General features: G+C 49.3%; 3 protein-coding genes across 3 annotated transcripts; 1 reads left to right on the plus strand and 2 right to left on the minus strand.

The window, feature by feature from the left end:
• Nucleotides 1–597: 597 nt before the first annotated feature.
• N7489_004016 (alpha-amylase) lies at nt 598–2,678 on the minus strand (the record flags this gene model as incomplete). Its single annotated transcript, XM_056709768.1, has 8 exons — nt 598–622; nt 713–965; nt 1,050–1,272; nt 1,326–1,346; nt 1,406–1,429; nt 1,485–2,080; nt 2,158–2,565; nt 2,621–2,678. The coding sequence occupies 8 exons, from the start codon at nt 2,676–2,678 to the stop codon at nt 598–600; spliced, it is 1,608 nt and encodes a 535-aa protein (XP_056568189.1).
• A 542-nt stretch (nt 2,679–3,220) lies between these two features.
• Nucleotides 3,221–4,925, minus strand: N7489_004017 (alpha-amylase; the record flags this gene model as incomplete). The annotated part of the gene is made up of 2 exons (XM_056709769.1): nt 3,221–3,859; nt 3,918–4,925. The coding sequence occupies 2 exons, from the start codon at nt 4,923–4,925 to the stop codon at nt 3,221–3,223; spliced, it is 1,647 nt and encodes a 548-aa protein (XP_056568190.1).
• Nucleotides 4,926–7,766: 2,841 nt separating this feature from the next.
• Nucleotides 7,767–15,337, plus strand: N7489_004018 (uncharacterized protein; the record flags this gene model as incomplete). Its single annotated transcript, XM_056709770.1, has 6 exons — nt 7,767–8,120; nt 8,176–8,351; nt 8,406–14,396; nt 14,452–14,657; nt 14,721–15,231; nt 15,289–15,337. The coding sequence occupies 6 exons, from the start codon at nt 7,767–7,769 to the stop codon at nt 15,335–15,337; spliced, it is 7,287 nt and encodes a 2,428-aa protein (XP_056568191.1).
• Nucleotides 15,338–15,583: the final 246 nt, after the last annotated feature.

Genomic DNA, 15,583 nt, shown 5'->3' on the forward strand with positions numbered 1-15,583 from the left:
TAGTCATGTGTATTTTAATCGGTTAGTTCCGACACGGGTGTTGGCCACAATTTTGAGAGAAAGCCAACACATAATCCCACGTTTCGAAGGGTGTCAAAGGGCCGTCCATGGATATTCATAAAACTAGCAACATTGAACCTCAAGCCCAATATGTTGTATGTAAATTATTCAGTGTCTCACAATGAACTCGAAAATGGCCTGCGAGAACCGTTTCGGTGTCTGAACGGAGACCCACCCCATACACAGGTCAATTCCAGGATTGAGACATATCTCAATAAGTCCTCGGACAACACGCTAAATACACCATACGTGGGAGCATCGGAGGCAATGAAATGAGTGTCTCACCCAGGACCTGCAGGCGCATTATTACGGACAAAATGGTGCCATTTCCACACCGGTTGAATAGCGGTCAATTCCGGAGGACGGAGTAGTCAGATCCGAATTAGTAAATATTTTTCCTTGAACCTTCACACTTATATGAATACGAGAAAGGAAGACATGCGGCAAAGTGTTATCTCAATATGTATTATCTTGTTGTACATAATTTCAGCACCGAACAGCCCCCGTATGTGGCTTGCGCCCAACCCCAACAAAAGATTAGGTATCGTAGATATTCACATTACTAGGTAGAACAATGGAGTTAGTCATCAAGCCACGATCTAGAAAACAGTCCGGAGTTCTCGGCGAAGCAAGGATGGGAACGTGTACATACAAGTCCCTCTTCAGACCATCCCGGTCCACTGTAGCCGAATCAACCCAGACACTGGCACTCATCGCCTGGACACCGAAATTTCCATAGCCCTTCTTGTCGATAATGACAGGTTTCATGCTAGGATGTAATATATCGATCCATTGCTCGGATGCATGGTGTTGACCAACGAACATGCGCTGCGAACCATGACCGGCGTTGCTGATCACACAGGCAAGTCCGGATAGGTGACGGGCGTTTCCGTAGCGGACGAATCCTGTACCACGGTTAGATCTGGGAAAACGGTCTGGTATCCCCCATAATGGGGCTGAGTATCTAGTGGAGCAAGGGATAAGCGAACCTATGCAGTTGGGTTGGTTGAAATAATCTTGTTGTTCGCCGTAGGCATAGAGTTTCCGGGCTTGTGTGAGGACGGGCAGAAGGCCGTTGCAACTTGGTGTCATTGGGTTATCCACATTTGCTCGTATTCCATACAGGTCGCCCCAGAAGACACATGGCTGACCGTCTTTGCGGAGGAGGACCAGTGCGTATGCTAGTAATTTGAAGGGTTGCGATACCGGGGTCTGGGGGTTGATTAGCTATGTTCAATCATTATGAATGGAGAAGGTCGCCTCACCTCAAGCATTTGTCCTGGTTGCTGCAAATAGTTAGGTACAGAGGTAATCATGCCAAGATCAAGCCACAGTTGGTACTTACCGTATCATGATTCGAAACAAGGGTCTGGAGAAGTTAGCTGAGTGGTACTCATTGGGCTATCGGGCATCAAGCAACTTACCACAGCATGGTCCGGCCGAGACTGTACCAGTGTATCTTTAAAAATCCCGCGAAGGTCTGCTGCCTGTGCATGGGACAATTTGGAGAACCGCTCCAAGAGAGGGACGTCATATGCAACGAGATCGTACTCCACTTTCTTGAGGTAATCTAGAAGGGATGGTAAATGTCCAGTCCAGTACTCTCCTATCGCGAAAAAGTCTGGGTTGGCGGTTTTCCGAACATATTGCACGAATGCGCGTTGGAACTCAGTTGAGAAATGCTTAGCGGCATCAAGCCGCATCCCATTGAGGCTCAGTGATTTGGTGATCCACGTTCCCCATTGCAGGAGATCTGCGCGGACTTCTGGGTGTGCAAGGTCCAAATCGGCGAACATCAGGTAATCGTAGTTTCCATTCTCCGTGGACACATCTTGCGCCCAATCCTTGTTGGATGCGACGATCTTGTAGATTGCGTTTTGCTTGCTCTTGTCATCCCAGTCGACGCCGCTGAAATGCTGCCAGTGGTACTTCATTGAGCTGTACATGTCACCGCGACCGGCGAAATCGAAGCCTGTCCAGCCATTGACTTCCGTCGGCTTAGAGACGTTCAGATCTCTTCCTGTTCTTTCAGTCAGTATATGACCGAGAACCCATGATGGATTGAACATCAACGGAAAGAGGAATAACATGGCTCACGTTTGGGATCGACCTTGACGGCCTGGAAGGGCTCTGGATAATCCGCGCCAGCTTTATGATTGAGCACAGCATCCCAGATCACATTAATGCCCAAGCCTTGCGCTTGGCACATCAGGTCTTCAAGTTCGCGCTTAGTACCCCATTTCGTAGGAACTGCACCCTTCTGATCAAACTCCCCCAGGTCATACAGGTCGTAGATGTCATAGCCATTACCATGAGCGTCCATTCCTTTGCATCCAGGGGGAATCCAGATCTGATCAACGCCAATGGCCTTGTACTCTGGTAAGGCATTTTGCAGACGGCGCCAATGCTGCCGGTCGGCGGGAACATGCCATTCAAAGGTTTGCAATATCAGCGAGTTATCTGGAGCAGTCCATGATGGCAGCTGTTGTAGATTCGCTGCTGCTTCTGTACATGTTTTCAGGTTAGAGGTTGGAACCCTTTTCCAGTGGGGGAGACCGACCTTCAATCTGTTTCCATTTCTGGCCTTTCTGTCGAGATCCACACCACAGGAAAGGCATCGCGGAATTCTTGCAATGAAAATGACAACTCAGGCTGTATGTATGCACATAAGCAGAATATGCACATCCCTTTTGGGGCTAGGGCTGGGATGTGGGGGTAACTATTTTTACTCGGAGGTAAGGTACAGGTTTTCAAGTGGATCAAATTATTAGTCTGGAATTATTGAAATGTCTCAGTTGGAGAAAATTTCATCCATGGAACGCTGGAACTTTTCTAGAAACTAGAAACTCCACCCATGTGATCTCATTGGCTGGCCCATAATGCGTAAGTTTAAGAAAATTAGGAAAAAAAGACCATAATGATACAGTGGCCAAACAACGTATCAAGAAGAGGGAAAAGGCCAAGAATATCGCCAAAATACAACAACAAAACAAAAAAGAATATGTACAGGAAAGGATATCTCCGCGAGCCGTCGTGCCGCCAATACGGCTCTCCGCAATGGGGGAAAATGGCAAAAAAAAGAAAAGCTGAAATTGAAAGATCAGAAGAAGAAAGATGAGAGGATGGGAAGAGCGAGGAAGGACTTTTCGGGGCATCCCTTTCAAAGGAACGTGACGAAGATGCTGGTCACCACTGCTAGCAGGAAGGTAGCCACCCCGGTACCACTGGTAAGTTGTGTTCCAGCCGACATCGAAGTCCTGTGAGTCTTCAACATCTCGAGGGTAATGTTGGCGTCAGAGTAGCCGCAAAGACCACTGCCTTCCATATATTTCGTGGGGAAGAAAACCCGGGGCTCTCCCTTGTCCATATCGACACGCAGCATGCCCTGGTTGTCGACAGTATAGTTGTTACAGTTGAGAACGTCCATCACCTCCGTGCCGGCGTTGTAGCTGACGGTTAAGTCGAGGTCGTAGCGTCCACTAGTCGAGGGTTGATTGGACAACACCATGACTACTTGTCGACCCTGGACACCCTTGGTGAAAGCAAGCTCACTGGACCCCTGGTAGATCGGGTGAGTCGCGTCCTCAAAGTAGTCAGAGCCCAAGTAGCCTGCGTGGCTCCGAATGCGATTCAGATTTGCGATCAGCTTGTAGAGCTCCGCCTCAGTGTCGTATTTGGTGAGCCAGATGGCCTCTCGGTTGTGAGGCACGCCATCTCCCTTCAGATGCTGCTCTTGGCCTTGGTATATCATGGGGATTCCGTCAAACAGCATGGTGAACACTAGAACATTTTTGGCAATCTGCCGAGTATTACAGTTAAAAACAAGCAACCAGTCAACCTGAGGAGGGCACACATACCGACATGTCATCGTTATAGCTAGCAATTCGAGCCTTGTCGTGATTTTCAGAAAAAGACGCCATAGCATTGACATCTGGCACCGCGACTCTCATGTCCTCCACTACTTTCGCCAGCGGTGGAGTAGTGCCATTGGTAAAAGCAGCTAGGATTTGGAAATAGACCGGATAGTTTGGCAAACTGTTGATGTAGTTGCTCTGGTAATCTTCCATGATGCTGACAGCCCCTTCGAGAACTTCTCCCGTCATGAAAGTGTCGACACCGTCTGAGAATTTGCGTAGAAAGTCTGGGTTGACGTGCTTGGCGGCGTCAATCCGGAGGCCGTCAATGGAATATGTCTTGATAGCATCATTCGCCCATTTGATCAACAGCTGTTGCACATCTTCGTGCTCTGTGAAAAGATCCGGCAGCGCCACCTTGTCATCACCTGTATTGCACTTCTGCGCAATAGCCGGAACACTCCAGTTCATCGTGCAGTAGGGATGGAAATAGTCAGCGTTATTGAAGGGCGTGAAGACAGAGTAGTCGACATCTGTAGCAGGATCACTGCCATTCGTGATGTAGGCCATGTTGTTGATCACCGTATCCATCATGAAGTACATGCCACGGGAGTGGAGAGCATCACTGAGGTCGAGCAAGTCCTGATGCGTTCCAAAATGAGAGTTGAGATTGTTCAAGTTTAATGGCCAGTACCCGTGGTAGGCCTCACCATATTCGACTTGCCCCTCGACATTCTCGATGATGGGGGATATCATCACAGCATCAAATCCCATTCCTTGGATGTAGTCGAGACGATCGATCGTTCCTCGCCATGTTCCCCCGCAGTAAAGACCCGCCTTGGTATTGCATGGTGATGTTGTCGATCCATCAGTGCGAGCGAAACGATCCGTCATGGTCTGGTATATCGACCTGGGCTTCCAGTCGGCCGTCCTTGCGGCTGACGCCGAGGAAATGAGACAAACAATCAGAAGGAGCCCTACCAAAGGGCCAACAGTCGATCGTGACATCATGGCAGCTCGTATTCGTGCCAGCTCGTATTTGTGTGACGGGTGATTGGAAGAGAAAAGAATGGAGTACAGGAGTTTCAGATAAAGAGTGACTGGATTAACTCACGAAAGCGCAAAGAAAGGAGAATAAATGAGTGACATTTGGACTTTCGCCAGAAACAGAGAAGAGGAGGCAAAGAAAGCAGAAGGCAGAAAACGGGGAAATTTGCCTGGCAAGGGCAAGTCAGGTGGTATGGCTTTCCAAGGTTCTGGCGTCGATCCATACATAGGTTGGAACTTTCACCCCACAAACAACACGCGCTATATTTCTATTCGGGGGTGCATGTCTGAGTGTGATCTACCTATTTACGGGACCGCCTACCTTTGTACCTGCTTGTGAATATGATTTGCCTCGGGAGAGCTGCATGAACCGACCTGATCGCCATAGGTCCTACCCGGCTTACCCACATATGTTTGTTGATATGCCCCAGGATTTAGAAATAAAGTAAGGCATGGTTATCGTGGCTTTCCATCTTGAAGAACTACGCCAGTGGATTCATAAACTGTGTGGGACATCAAGCGGGCCCTGAAGAAACGATGTTTAGTTTGATTATGGTTTGTACGGAGTACCTATGAGGGGGCAAAAAAGAGTGACTTGACACACTAGTAACGACACTATTAGAACACACGGAGTACAGGAGCCATTTTAGTGCTGTCAGGTACCCTGGCCTGGGGCAGTTAATTGGTTGTCACGTGGAGACACTGCCCTAATCTCAGGAACCGTCGCCCTCACCACACGCGAAGTGACAAAGTTTCGATGGTCCAATCATTTCAAAGTTGAGACAAGGTGCCGTAAATCCAAGACGCTAGCGATGTTGCCCTGAAATTTCCACAAAGACGTGTCAAAAGCTAGAGATAGTACTTTGGTACTGATACTCCGTATCGTACATGCATTACATACCCTGAATTGATACAGACGCTTTGGCCCTGAGCCCGTTGAATACGGGATATGGGATAGTGAGACGGTGATTCTCGGAAGTTTTTAATATCGAACGCCGTGCTGAAATTGGACAATATTATGTTGCACTATTTAATTATAGTTGTTTAATTTTAGTACCAGATACCCAGGTAGTACCACGGCGTTCTGCAATGACTATACGGAGTAGACCATGGGCGACGCGAAAAGGAAAAGGAATACAAGAAATGAACAGAGATAAGTATTTCCCGTGCGATAGATAAGTGGCTTCAGGTGGCTGTATGTTGTACGAGATTTTTCTGCGCCATTCTCGCTTGTTGACGGCTTCCCGGACTTCCGTCAGAAGTGGCGTTGATACCATCACGGTAAATACTCCGTACTGCAGGGATATCTGACCATGTGGAGATTAAAGCAGAGATTTCTTTGCTTTAGCTTAGTTTGTGCTTGTGTACTTCCAAGCTTCCAAGGTTTTGCTTGTATACTTCCAAGATTTGACTTGTACAATGACATAGCGGACATGTCTATAACATAGTTCCTGAGCACATGGAAGTTATCCCTCTTGACAATAATTCCATGTTCTCTATTGGCTTCTACTGTATATACTGGTAGGATATTTAATCGTCGCACAATGGTTGAGCTCTCGTGTACTGAAAAAGAAGGGAAAAACTTGGAACTTCGGAGGGGGAATGAAAATGAGAATGAAAAAGACAAGTTCCATACACTGTCTTGTGTACCATGGTCGTAAAAGACCAAGTGGGACCGGGTCTCACTGTGAACGGCCAATCGGGCGGGTCGGGCTATCAGGATCTCGGCCCCAAATCCCATGCGGGTCATGACCGAGAGGTATATCGGGATTGTCATAGGTTGATACTTGCGGGTCTGGAAAATCACCGGTAGAATAGAAGATTTACCTACAATAGTCGGCAGATAAGTTAGTCTGCAAGGTTGCATGAATGTCTCACTGTCCGAGCCATATTTTTGTATTTTATCAACTTTGAGAGAATGGACCTGCTTGTACGAAGTAAGCCCTCATGAGTCTATAAAGCCATCCCGTGTCCCACGATAAACATACTGCATCTAAGGTCGTAAAGATACCATCAGGGTCCGGCAAGTGGCACTATGGGTCCAATCCAATAGTATATATAGAACGTGGATGCAAATCGGGTAGCCCCGTTGTCAGGCCCCAGTTATTCCTCTTTTAAACGAACCAGGTTCCCTATTCGGACGAGAATGCCGAGGCTCTGTTCTTTTGTGTATTCTGGTGGTGTTGGTCGCCACCAGTCGCATTGGATGCCAACGACAGGTGAGAAAGAAGAATAAAACAATAAAATTTATATCAAAAGAAGAAAAAGAAGAAAAAATTACAATTCCATTAAACTGAAAAGGGAAAAAAACCAAAAATACCGAGGCTGAAGCGTTGGAACCCAATACAGTCTGGGGCTCTTAAAATTGATATGGGGTCTTGTCTCAACTGCTTTTATTTTTATCTTGAGCTTCAATGCGACTAGCCTTTTAGCACTTAGCACTGAGCACAGCGCGCTGCTGTTATGTGATAATTTCTCTCTCACTTCCATATTTGATTCCTCCTTCGTTTACATCCCTCATCCCTCATCACTCGTCTCTCGTTCGGTCGTTGCCTCGTTCGCTCGTTTTTTCGTCCGCCTGTCGTTATCTTCTTAGGCATACTGCCACATTTGACGCCTTCAGTTGGGAACTTGTGACGTGACCTCCACAAGATACCCACACTCCACTCCATGGAAATTGAGAGCTGCACATATCCATCTCTTTCATAGGGTATCTCTATCTCATCCTCTCCTCCCAGCGGGGATATCCGCACTGCCCGAGGCGCGCGACCATCACCGCACAGCTCCGCGCAGTCAGTACTAGCCATGAAGTGGTCACTCGCTAGCGGGCTGGTCTCACTTCTTGTGACGACCGTCACAGCTTGGCCCTATGATGAGGCCTACCTGGATTATAACATAAACACAAATAAGACGGCCACCAACCCGGCAGAATACTGGGGAACATGGCCTGGTCACGAGGGGAAATATTTCCCCTCCCCGGATAACTGGCGCTTCCCGTTCTATTCTATGTTCTTGGATCGCTTCGTGAATGGTGACCCTACCAATGACAATGCAAACGGTACCACCTTCGAGCATGATATTGAACATCGCATTCGCCATGGTGGCGATGTGGCTGGTCTTGTTGACACACTGGATTATCTCCAAGGAATGGGAATCAAGGTTTGTCTCATCTGAATTGTCTAATGGCAAGAAAATATATGCTCACAATGTCCAGGGTATCTATATCACGGGAACCTCCTTGCTGAACATGCCGTGGACTTCAGACGGATATGGAGTTGTGGATACAACGCTTCTTGACGCCCATTTTGGCACCATTCAAGCTTGGCGAGACGCCATCACCGAAATACACAAGCGCGGGATGTACGTCTTGTTCGACAATACCATTGCGACGTAAGTTGTCTCTGTATGCATAGTGAATAGAGCAGAGCTAACCTAATTGTATAGAATGGCTGACTTGATTGGGTTTGAAGGCCATCTCAACAAATCCACCCCATTCTCGGAGAAGGAATGGCCAGCACTATGGAAGAGTGAACGCCGATACAGAGACTTCGACATTAAAGAAGGTCACTACAATGCGAGCTGTGACTACCCTCGATTCTGGTACGAAGACGGATACCCCGTGAATGAATCGCAGACCGCAGGTTTGGTTGGATGTTATGACAGCGACTTCGACCAGTATGGTGATATTGAGGCTTTCGGTGTTTGGCCCGATTGGAAGCGACAACTGGCAAAGTTCGCCTCCGTCCAGGATCGTCTACGTGAATGGAACCCGAGTGTGCGCGAAAGGTTGATCCGACACTCCTGTATGATCATTCATTCTTTCGACATCGATGGTTTCCGCTATGATAAGGCCACCCAAGCTACTGTGGATGCCCTTGGGGACATGTCCGCTGCCTACAGAGAATGCGCGCGCGAGGTCGGGAAGGAAAACTTCTTTATCACTGGCGAAATCACGGGTGGAAATGACTTTGGTACTATTTACCTCGGAAGGGGTAGGCAGAGGAACCAATACCCTGAGAACTCGGCCGTCACAATGAACTTGACAAACACGTCCTCTGCCCAGTACTTCTTACGCGAAGCGGGCCATGAAGCCATTGATAGTGCGGCCTTCCACTACTCGACCTATCGTGCATTGACTCGATTCCTCGGAATGGACGGACAACTCACGGCAGGTTTTGACGCGCCTGTTGACTGGGTTGAGGGCTGGGACTACATGGTGAAAACAAATGACTTGATCAATGCCAATACCGGCGTGTTCGACCCTCGACACATGTTTGGTGCGACGAATCAAGACGTCTTCCGCTGGCCAGCGATTGCGAACGGCACCCATCGACAGTTACTCGGTACGTTTGTGAGTACGTTGCTGCTCCCCGGAATCCCGCTTCTCCTTTGGGGAGAAGAGCAGAATTTCTATATCTTGGATGCCAGCGCGGAGAACTACATTTACGGGCGACAGGCTATGTCCCCTGCAACTGCGTGGATGACCCATGGCTGCTTCCAATTGGACTCCTCCCAGTACTACAAGTGGCCCATCACGGCCGGTAGAGAGGGCTGTCATGACATAACAGTTTCTTACGACCACCGCGACCCCTCCCACCCTGTCCGAAATGTTATGAGGCATATGTTCCAGATGCGCGAACACTACCCAGTTCTCAATGACGGGTACTCCCTTGGCAGCTTGACAAAGCAAACCGAGTGGGTTCACTACCCTGGTTCCAATGAAACGGCCACGGAGACCGGAATGTGGTCTGTTTACCGGGATGTCAACGCCGTCCTGCAAGAAGATTTGGCCTTGAATCCTGACAGCATTCCAGTCTGGCTTGTTTACACAAACCTCAATGACACAATGACATACAACTTCGACTGCAAGTCCAAGAATCCGAACAAGACACTGACCGCGCCATTTGATGCTGGCACCACTGTCAAGAACCTTTTCTACCCGTACGATGAAATCACACTGGTAGAAGGAGCTCAAAAGCTTGGCTTGAATGGATCGAAGGAGATGAATGGCTGTACGGAAAGCATGGAGATGAAGGCATACGAGTTCCGCGCATACGTCCCTAAAAATAAGCACAAGTCAGCTCGGCCCATGATCACCAAATTCACTCCGGGCCATGATTTCCCACTACGCTCTACCGTGGCGCCCGACCTTCCCGAGGATGTGACAGTTGAACTTTACTTCTCGGAAGAAATGAACTGTGACTTGGTGACTGATGCAATTACCTTCAATTCATCGACAGAAAAGGGGCAGGTCCCAACCATAGACCCCAAGTCTGTTAATTGCACAACCATCCCTCCCTTGCTCCAATCAAATTGGACTGCTGAGATACCAAGCGTTTGGAAGTGGACAGCAAACCTGACTGGAGTTTATAACGGAGTTCACAAGTTGACTGTCAACAACGCAACCAACACCGACAAAAGCGATTCTACCAACGCTATTGATCACTTCCTCTTCCGTGTCGGTCAGTTCGATAACCCTATGGTATTCATCACTGCCAACTACTCGAGCAGTCTACTCCACAGAAGAGAAAATGGCGACCTTTTTATCCAGCACCACGCCGCTGGTGCAGACAAATACCGCTATTCTACCAACTGGGGATCGTCATTCTCTGACTGGAGAGACTACAAAGGTGGAAATGATACTATTGACAAGCTCCCATGGTCGGGAACCAAGGATCAGGAGTGGGATGGTGAGCATGTACGTGTCGAATACTGGAGTCGCTTGACCGGAAGCAGCGATTACGTGCAGCAAGGTGACCTTGACTGGAATCACCCAGTCACACGACGCTTCCCCCATGCTTTCTTCAACGGACCGTATAATCAATATGGATACGATGCGGGCCTAGATAACAGAATCCGGCTCGACACGAGAACCGGGGTCTGGTCCTACCATTTCACCTCCGAATGGCCTGCAGTCGGACAGCTCAACATCTGGGGAATTAATCCAGACGGGAAGCCCGATCAAACTTGGGTTTTGGGAGATATCGACAATGACACAATCCTGGACCGAAGTCCTCCGTCTTCTCTGAGCGCGACTGTGATCAATATCACTGCAGCGCCGGCTAAAGGCTACCTCTCCCACAAGCTATACTTCGACGATGGAACTCTCCATTTCTGGCTTGATCCGGTTGGACCCCAGTCCACACAGATTGTCATGTTCATTCTATTCTGGATCATACCATTCATCACTGCCGTGGGATGTGTGTATATCTTCATGAAGTCATTCTACAAGGTCAAGTTCAACGAGGTCGGTGTGACTGAGAAACAAAACATCCCCCTCGCAATTTGGAACAAGATAAAGCCCTCCCGTAGGGATCAATCCTCGAACCCACTCATGCGCTTGGCCAACAAATCTGGCTTCATGCAAAGCACCAGTGCCCTAGGCGGGGCCCTTGCATCTGGCAAGCGCCGCATGGTTCTAATCGCCACTATGGAGTACGACATTGAGGATTGGGCTATCAAAATCAAGATCGGTGGTCTCGGTGTCATGGCTCAACTCATGGGTAAGACCCTGGGTCACCAAGACCTAATCTGGGTCGTTCCATGCGTTGGAGGTGTCGACTACCCTGTGGACCAGGTCGCGGAGCCTATGACAGTCACTATTCTAGGCAGCCCCTACCAGGTTCAAGTGCAGTACCACGTCTTGAATAATATCACCTATGTACTGCTCGATGCTCCAGTGTTCCGTCAACAGTCGAAGACCGAACCGTACCCTGCTCGCATGGATGATCTCGACAGTGCAGTGTACTATTCGGCATGGAACCAGTGTATCGCTGAAGCTATCAAGCGATTCCCAATTGACACCTACCACATCAACGACTACCACGGTTCTCTCGCGCCTCTTTACTTGCTACCAAGAACCATCCCCGCCTGTCTTTCATTGCACAATGCTGAGTTCCAGGGTCTCTGGCCTATGCGCACCATCAAAGAAAAACAGGAGGTTTGCTCGGTCTTTAACCTTGAAGAAGATATCGTTCGTCGTTACGTGCAATTTGGTGAAGTGTTCAACTTGCTCCACGCCGGTGCAAGCTACCTCCGTGTGCACCAGGCAGGATTCGGTGCCGTTGGTGTTTCTAAGAAGTACGGCAAACGGTCTTACGCTCGCTACCCTATCTTCTGGGGTTTGCACAAGGTTGGCAATCTACCTAACCCTGATCCATCTGACGTCGGTGAATGGACAAAGGAGCCCACCAAAGAGGAAGACATCACTGTGGATCCAACTTACGAGGCTGGCCGTGGTGAGCTTAAGAGACAGGCCCAGGAATGGGCAGGGCTCGACCAGAATCCTGATGCCGACCTGCTTGTGTTCGTTGGTCGCTGGTCTATGCAAAAGGGTGTTGATCTTATTGCAGACGCACTGCCTGCTGTTATCGAAGCTCGACCTAACGTGCAGTTGATCTGTATTGGTCCCGTCATCGATCTCTACGGTAAATTCGCTGCTCTCAAGCTTGACCACATGATGAAAGTCTATCCCGGACGAGTTTTCTCAAAGCCTGAGTTCACTGCACTTCCGCCCTTTATCTTTTCTGGTGCCGAGTTCGCCTTGATCCCGTCCCGTGACGAGCCCTTCGGTCTGGTTGCCGTAGAGTTTGGCCGAAAGGGTGCATTGGGTATCGGAGCTCGTGTTGGTGGTCTTGGCCAAATGCCAGGCTGGTGGTACAATGTGGAATCAGTCTCGACGTCGCATCTCCTCATTCAATTCAAGCTTGCAATTGAGGCTGCCCTCAACTCTAAGACATCCGTCCGTGCCATGATGCGTGCCAGATCTGCCAAACAGCGTTTCCCTGTTGCTCAATGGGTTGAGGATCTTGAGATCCTGCAAAATACTGCCATCCAGGTTCACATCAAAGAAGCGTCGAAGACACATAGTACCAACAGCACTCGACCTGGCACTTCTTCTGGATTCAGCACTGCCAGTGCGGCCATGTCACCTTCCATGAACCAACTAGGTAGCCCACTGCCTTCACCCGGCATAAACTCTCCATTCACGCATTCCAGAGAAAGCAGCTACTCCTTCAACCAAATGAACAGCCTTGGCACCCAGAAGAAGGTCAGCTACAGCGCAGATCCAGACCAGGAAGAAACGGAGAAACCAAAGTCCGGACTGAGTCGTTCCCTTTCCCTGGGTGTCCGCTCAGGCCCCGGTCATGCTGGACGTCGCAGAAGAGCAGCAGAGGGTGGTATCCCAGAGAGCGATGAAAATGGAGCCACTGATGTCGACGAGAACAGCGATGAGGAAGCTGCTCACAACGCATTTGACGATGATGAATACACTCTCACCCCAGCCCAGGTCGAGGCAGGACGACGTGCCCAGGCTGCTCAAAGGGACCGCGCTCAAAACTTGCCTTCGCCAAGCAGACGCCCCAGTCAAGATTCTTTACAACCCAGGTTCATGGTTCCTTTGGAAAGCCCGAGAAGTCCGGGAACGCCGCCGGCCGTAGACAGCCTCCTTCTCCCTCCCCAGCCATTTGCCGAGTCCAACCGTCTCAGCAGCGCATCCGTTCTCTCTCTGGATTCCGTCGTCGGAAACAAGACTGACTACAAGCTACAAAAGGTTGATCCTTTCTTCACGGATCAGACTGGCGAGTACTACAGGGTATTTGACAAGAAGTTGGATGTCCTCAACGGATCCAACTCTGAGTCGCAGCTCTGTATCGAAGAGTTCTTGATTAAGAGCGAACAAGAGTGGTTCGACAGGTTCCGTAATGCCAGACTGGGTCGCAACAAGTCTCCCACTCCGTCAATTCGCCATTCATCGAGAAACACCGCCACCCCAGACACAATGTTCTACAATGATGACCTCGCCTCCAACGTGAACAGCGACGAAGATAACCATCTCCAAGATGATGAGTTCCTTCTCGGAAAGGACTATGTCCCTCCCACTGGGCTTAAGAAATGGATGCAGGTCAAAATTGGAGACTGGCCGATCTACTCCATGTTCCTTGCTCTGGGCCAGATCATTGCCGCAAACTCCTACCAGATCACTCTACTCACAGGTGAAGTTGGTCAGACTGCGGAGAAGTTGTATGGAATTGCGACAACATATGCCATTGCATCCATGTGCTGGTGGCTCGTGTACCGATACTTCAAGTCTGTCGTCTGCCTTTCTACCCCGTGGTTCCTGTACGCTACTGCTTTCCTCTTGATTGGATCTGCTCACTGGGAAGGAGATTCCTTCACCCGGGGATGGATCCAGAATGTCGGCACCGGTTTCTATGCCGCGGCCTCCGCCAGTGGATCCATTTTCTTCGCTTCAAACTTTGGTGACGAGGGTGGTGCTCCAGTTAAAACCTGGATTTTCCGCGCCTGTGTCATTCAAGGTATTCAACAGGCATACGTTATTGCCCTCTGGTACTGGGGTTCAACCATGACCAAAGCTTCGTCAGAGGGTCTCTTGAACCCTGAGACCAACATTGCCAACAGCTGGAAAATGAGGTAAATACACCTGCCCACCTATGTCCTGAATTGTTTTTTTACTGACCGATTCCAGTGCAATCTGTTACCCCATCTGCATCTTCCTGTGTATTGTGGGTGTTTTGTTGGCTATGGGACTTCCCAACTACTACCGCCAAAAGCCAGGCAAGGTGCCATCCTTCTACAAGTCCCTTTTCCGGAGAAAGATCGTCACTTGGAACTTCATCGCCGTCATCCTGCAGAACTTCTTCCTCAGTGCACCATACGGTCGGAACTGGAGCTGTAAGTCCAATTCTCCCATTCCAATTTTTGCATACCGACCAATACTAACATCCCCCCTCCCAGTCCTATGGACCTCCATACACACCCACGCATGGCAGATCGTCATCCTCTGCATCGTCTTCTTCGGCTTCGTCTGGTGCATCTTCCTCTTTGTCGTTAGCAGATTCTCAAAGCGACACAGTTGGTTCCTTCCCGTCTTCGCCTGCGGCCTGGGCGCACCCCGCTTCATCCAAATCTGGTGGGCTGTCTCTGGCATCGGGTACTACCTGCCCTGGGCCGGAGGGTACACATCCGGCGCGCTCGTCTCTCGCAGTCTGTGGCTGTGGCTGGGCGTGTTGGATTCCATCCAAGGTCTTGGATTCGGTATCATCCTTCTGCAGACTCTCACTCGAGTCCACATGTGTTTCGCTCTCATTGCATCTCAGGTGATAGGTTCCATTGCGACTATCTGCGCCCGAGCTTTCGGTCCGAACAATGTGGGACCTGGCCCAATCTCTCCTGACATGACCCAGGGCGCCCATTCCTTGGCTAATGGCTGGTTCTGGGTGGCTTTGTTCTGTCAGTTGTTGGTCTGGTATGTTGATCTTTGCTTGTCTTGCTTGGTGGAATGCTTGCTAACGTTTATCTGCAGTGCCGGGTTCTTGCTGTTCTTCCGTAAGGAACAACTCGCCAAACCATAAGCTCCTTTCTTTTGGAGCTCTGTTTCTTGTCATAAAACGGCTACGGCCATCACGACGAACATGAATGATCAAAATAATCTCTTCTGCATATCTGAAGCATGTTGTCCCCTTTGTGATCTGTGATCTATTTTCTTTCTTCGGGTATCTTAATGTTAATACAATTGTTGAACTGGGTTCTTACTCGGTCATAATAAATGAAGTTGTCATTGTAGTGAACTAGAGTAGGATAAAGTACAAGCCCTTCTA

Source organism: Penicillium chrysogenum, assembly GCF_028827035.1.
Source record: "Penicillium chrysogenum strain IBT 35668 chromosome Unknown utg000002l_segment0_segment0, whole genome shotgun sequence".
Taxonomy (NCBI): domain Eukaryota; kingdom Fungi; phylum Ascomycota; class Eurotiomycetes; order Eurotiales; family Aspergillaceae; genus Penicillium; species Penicillium chrysogenum.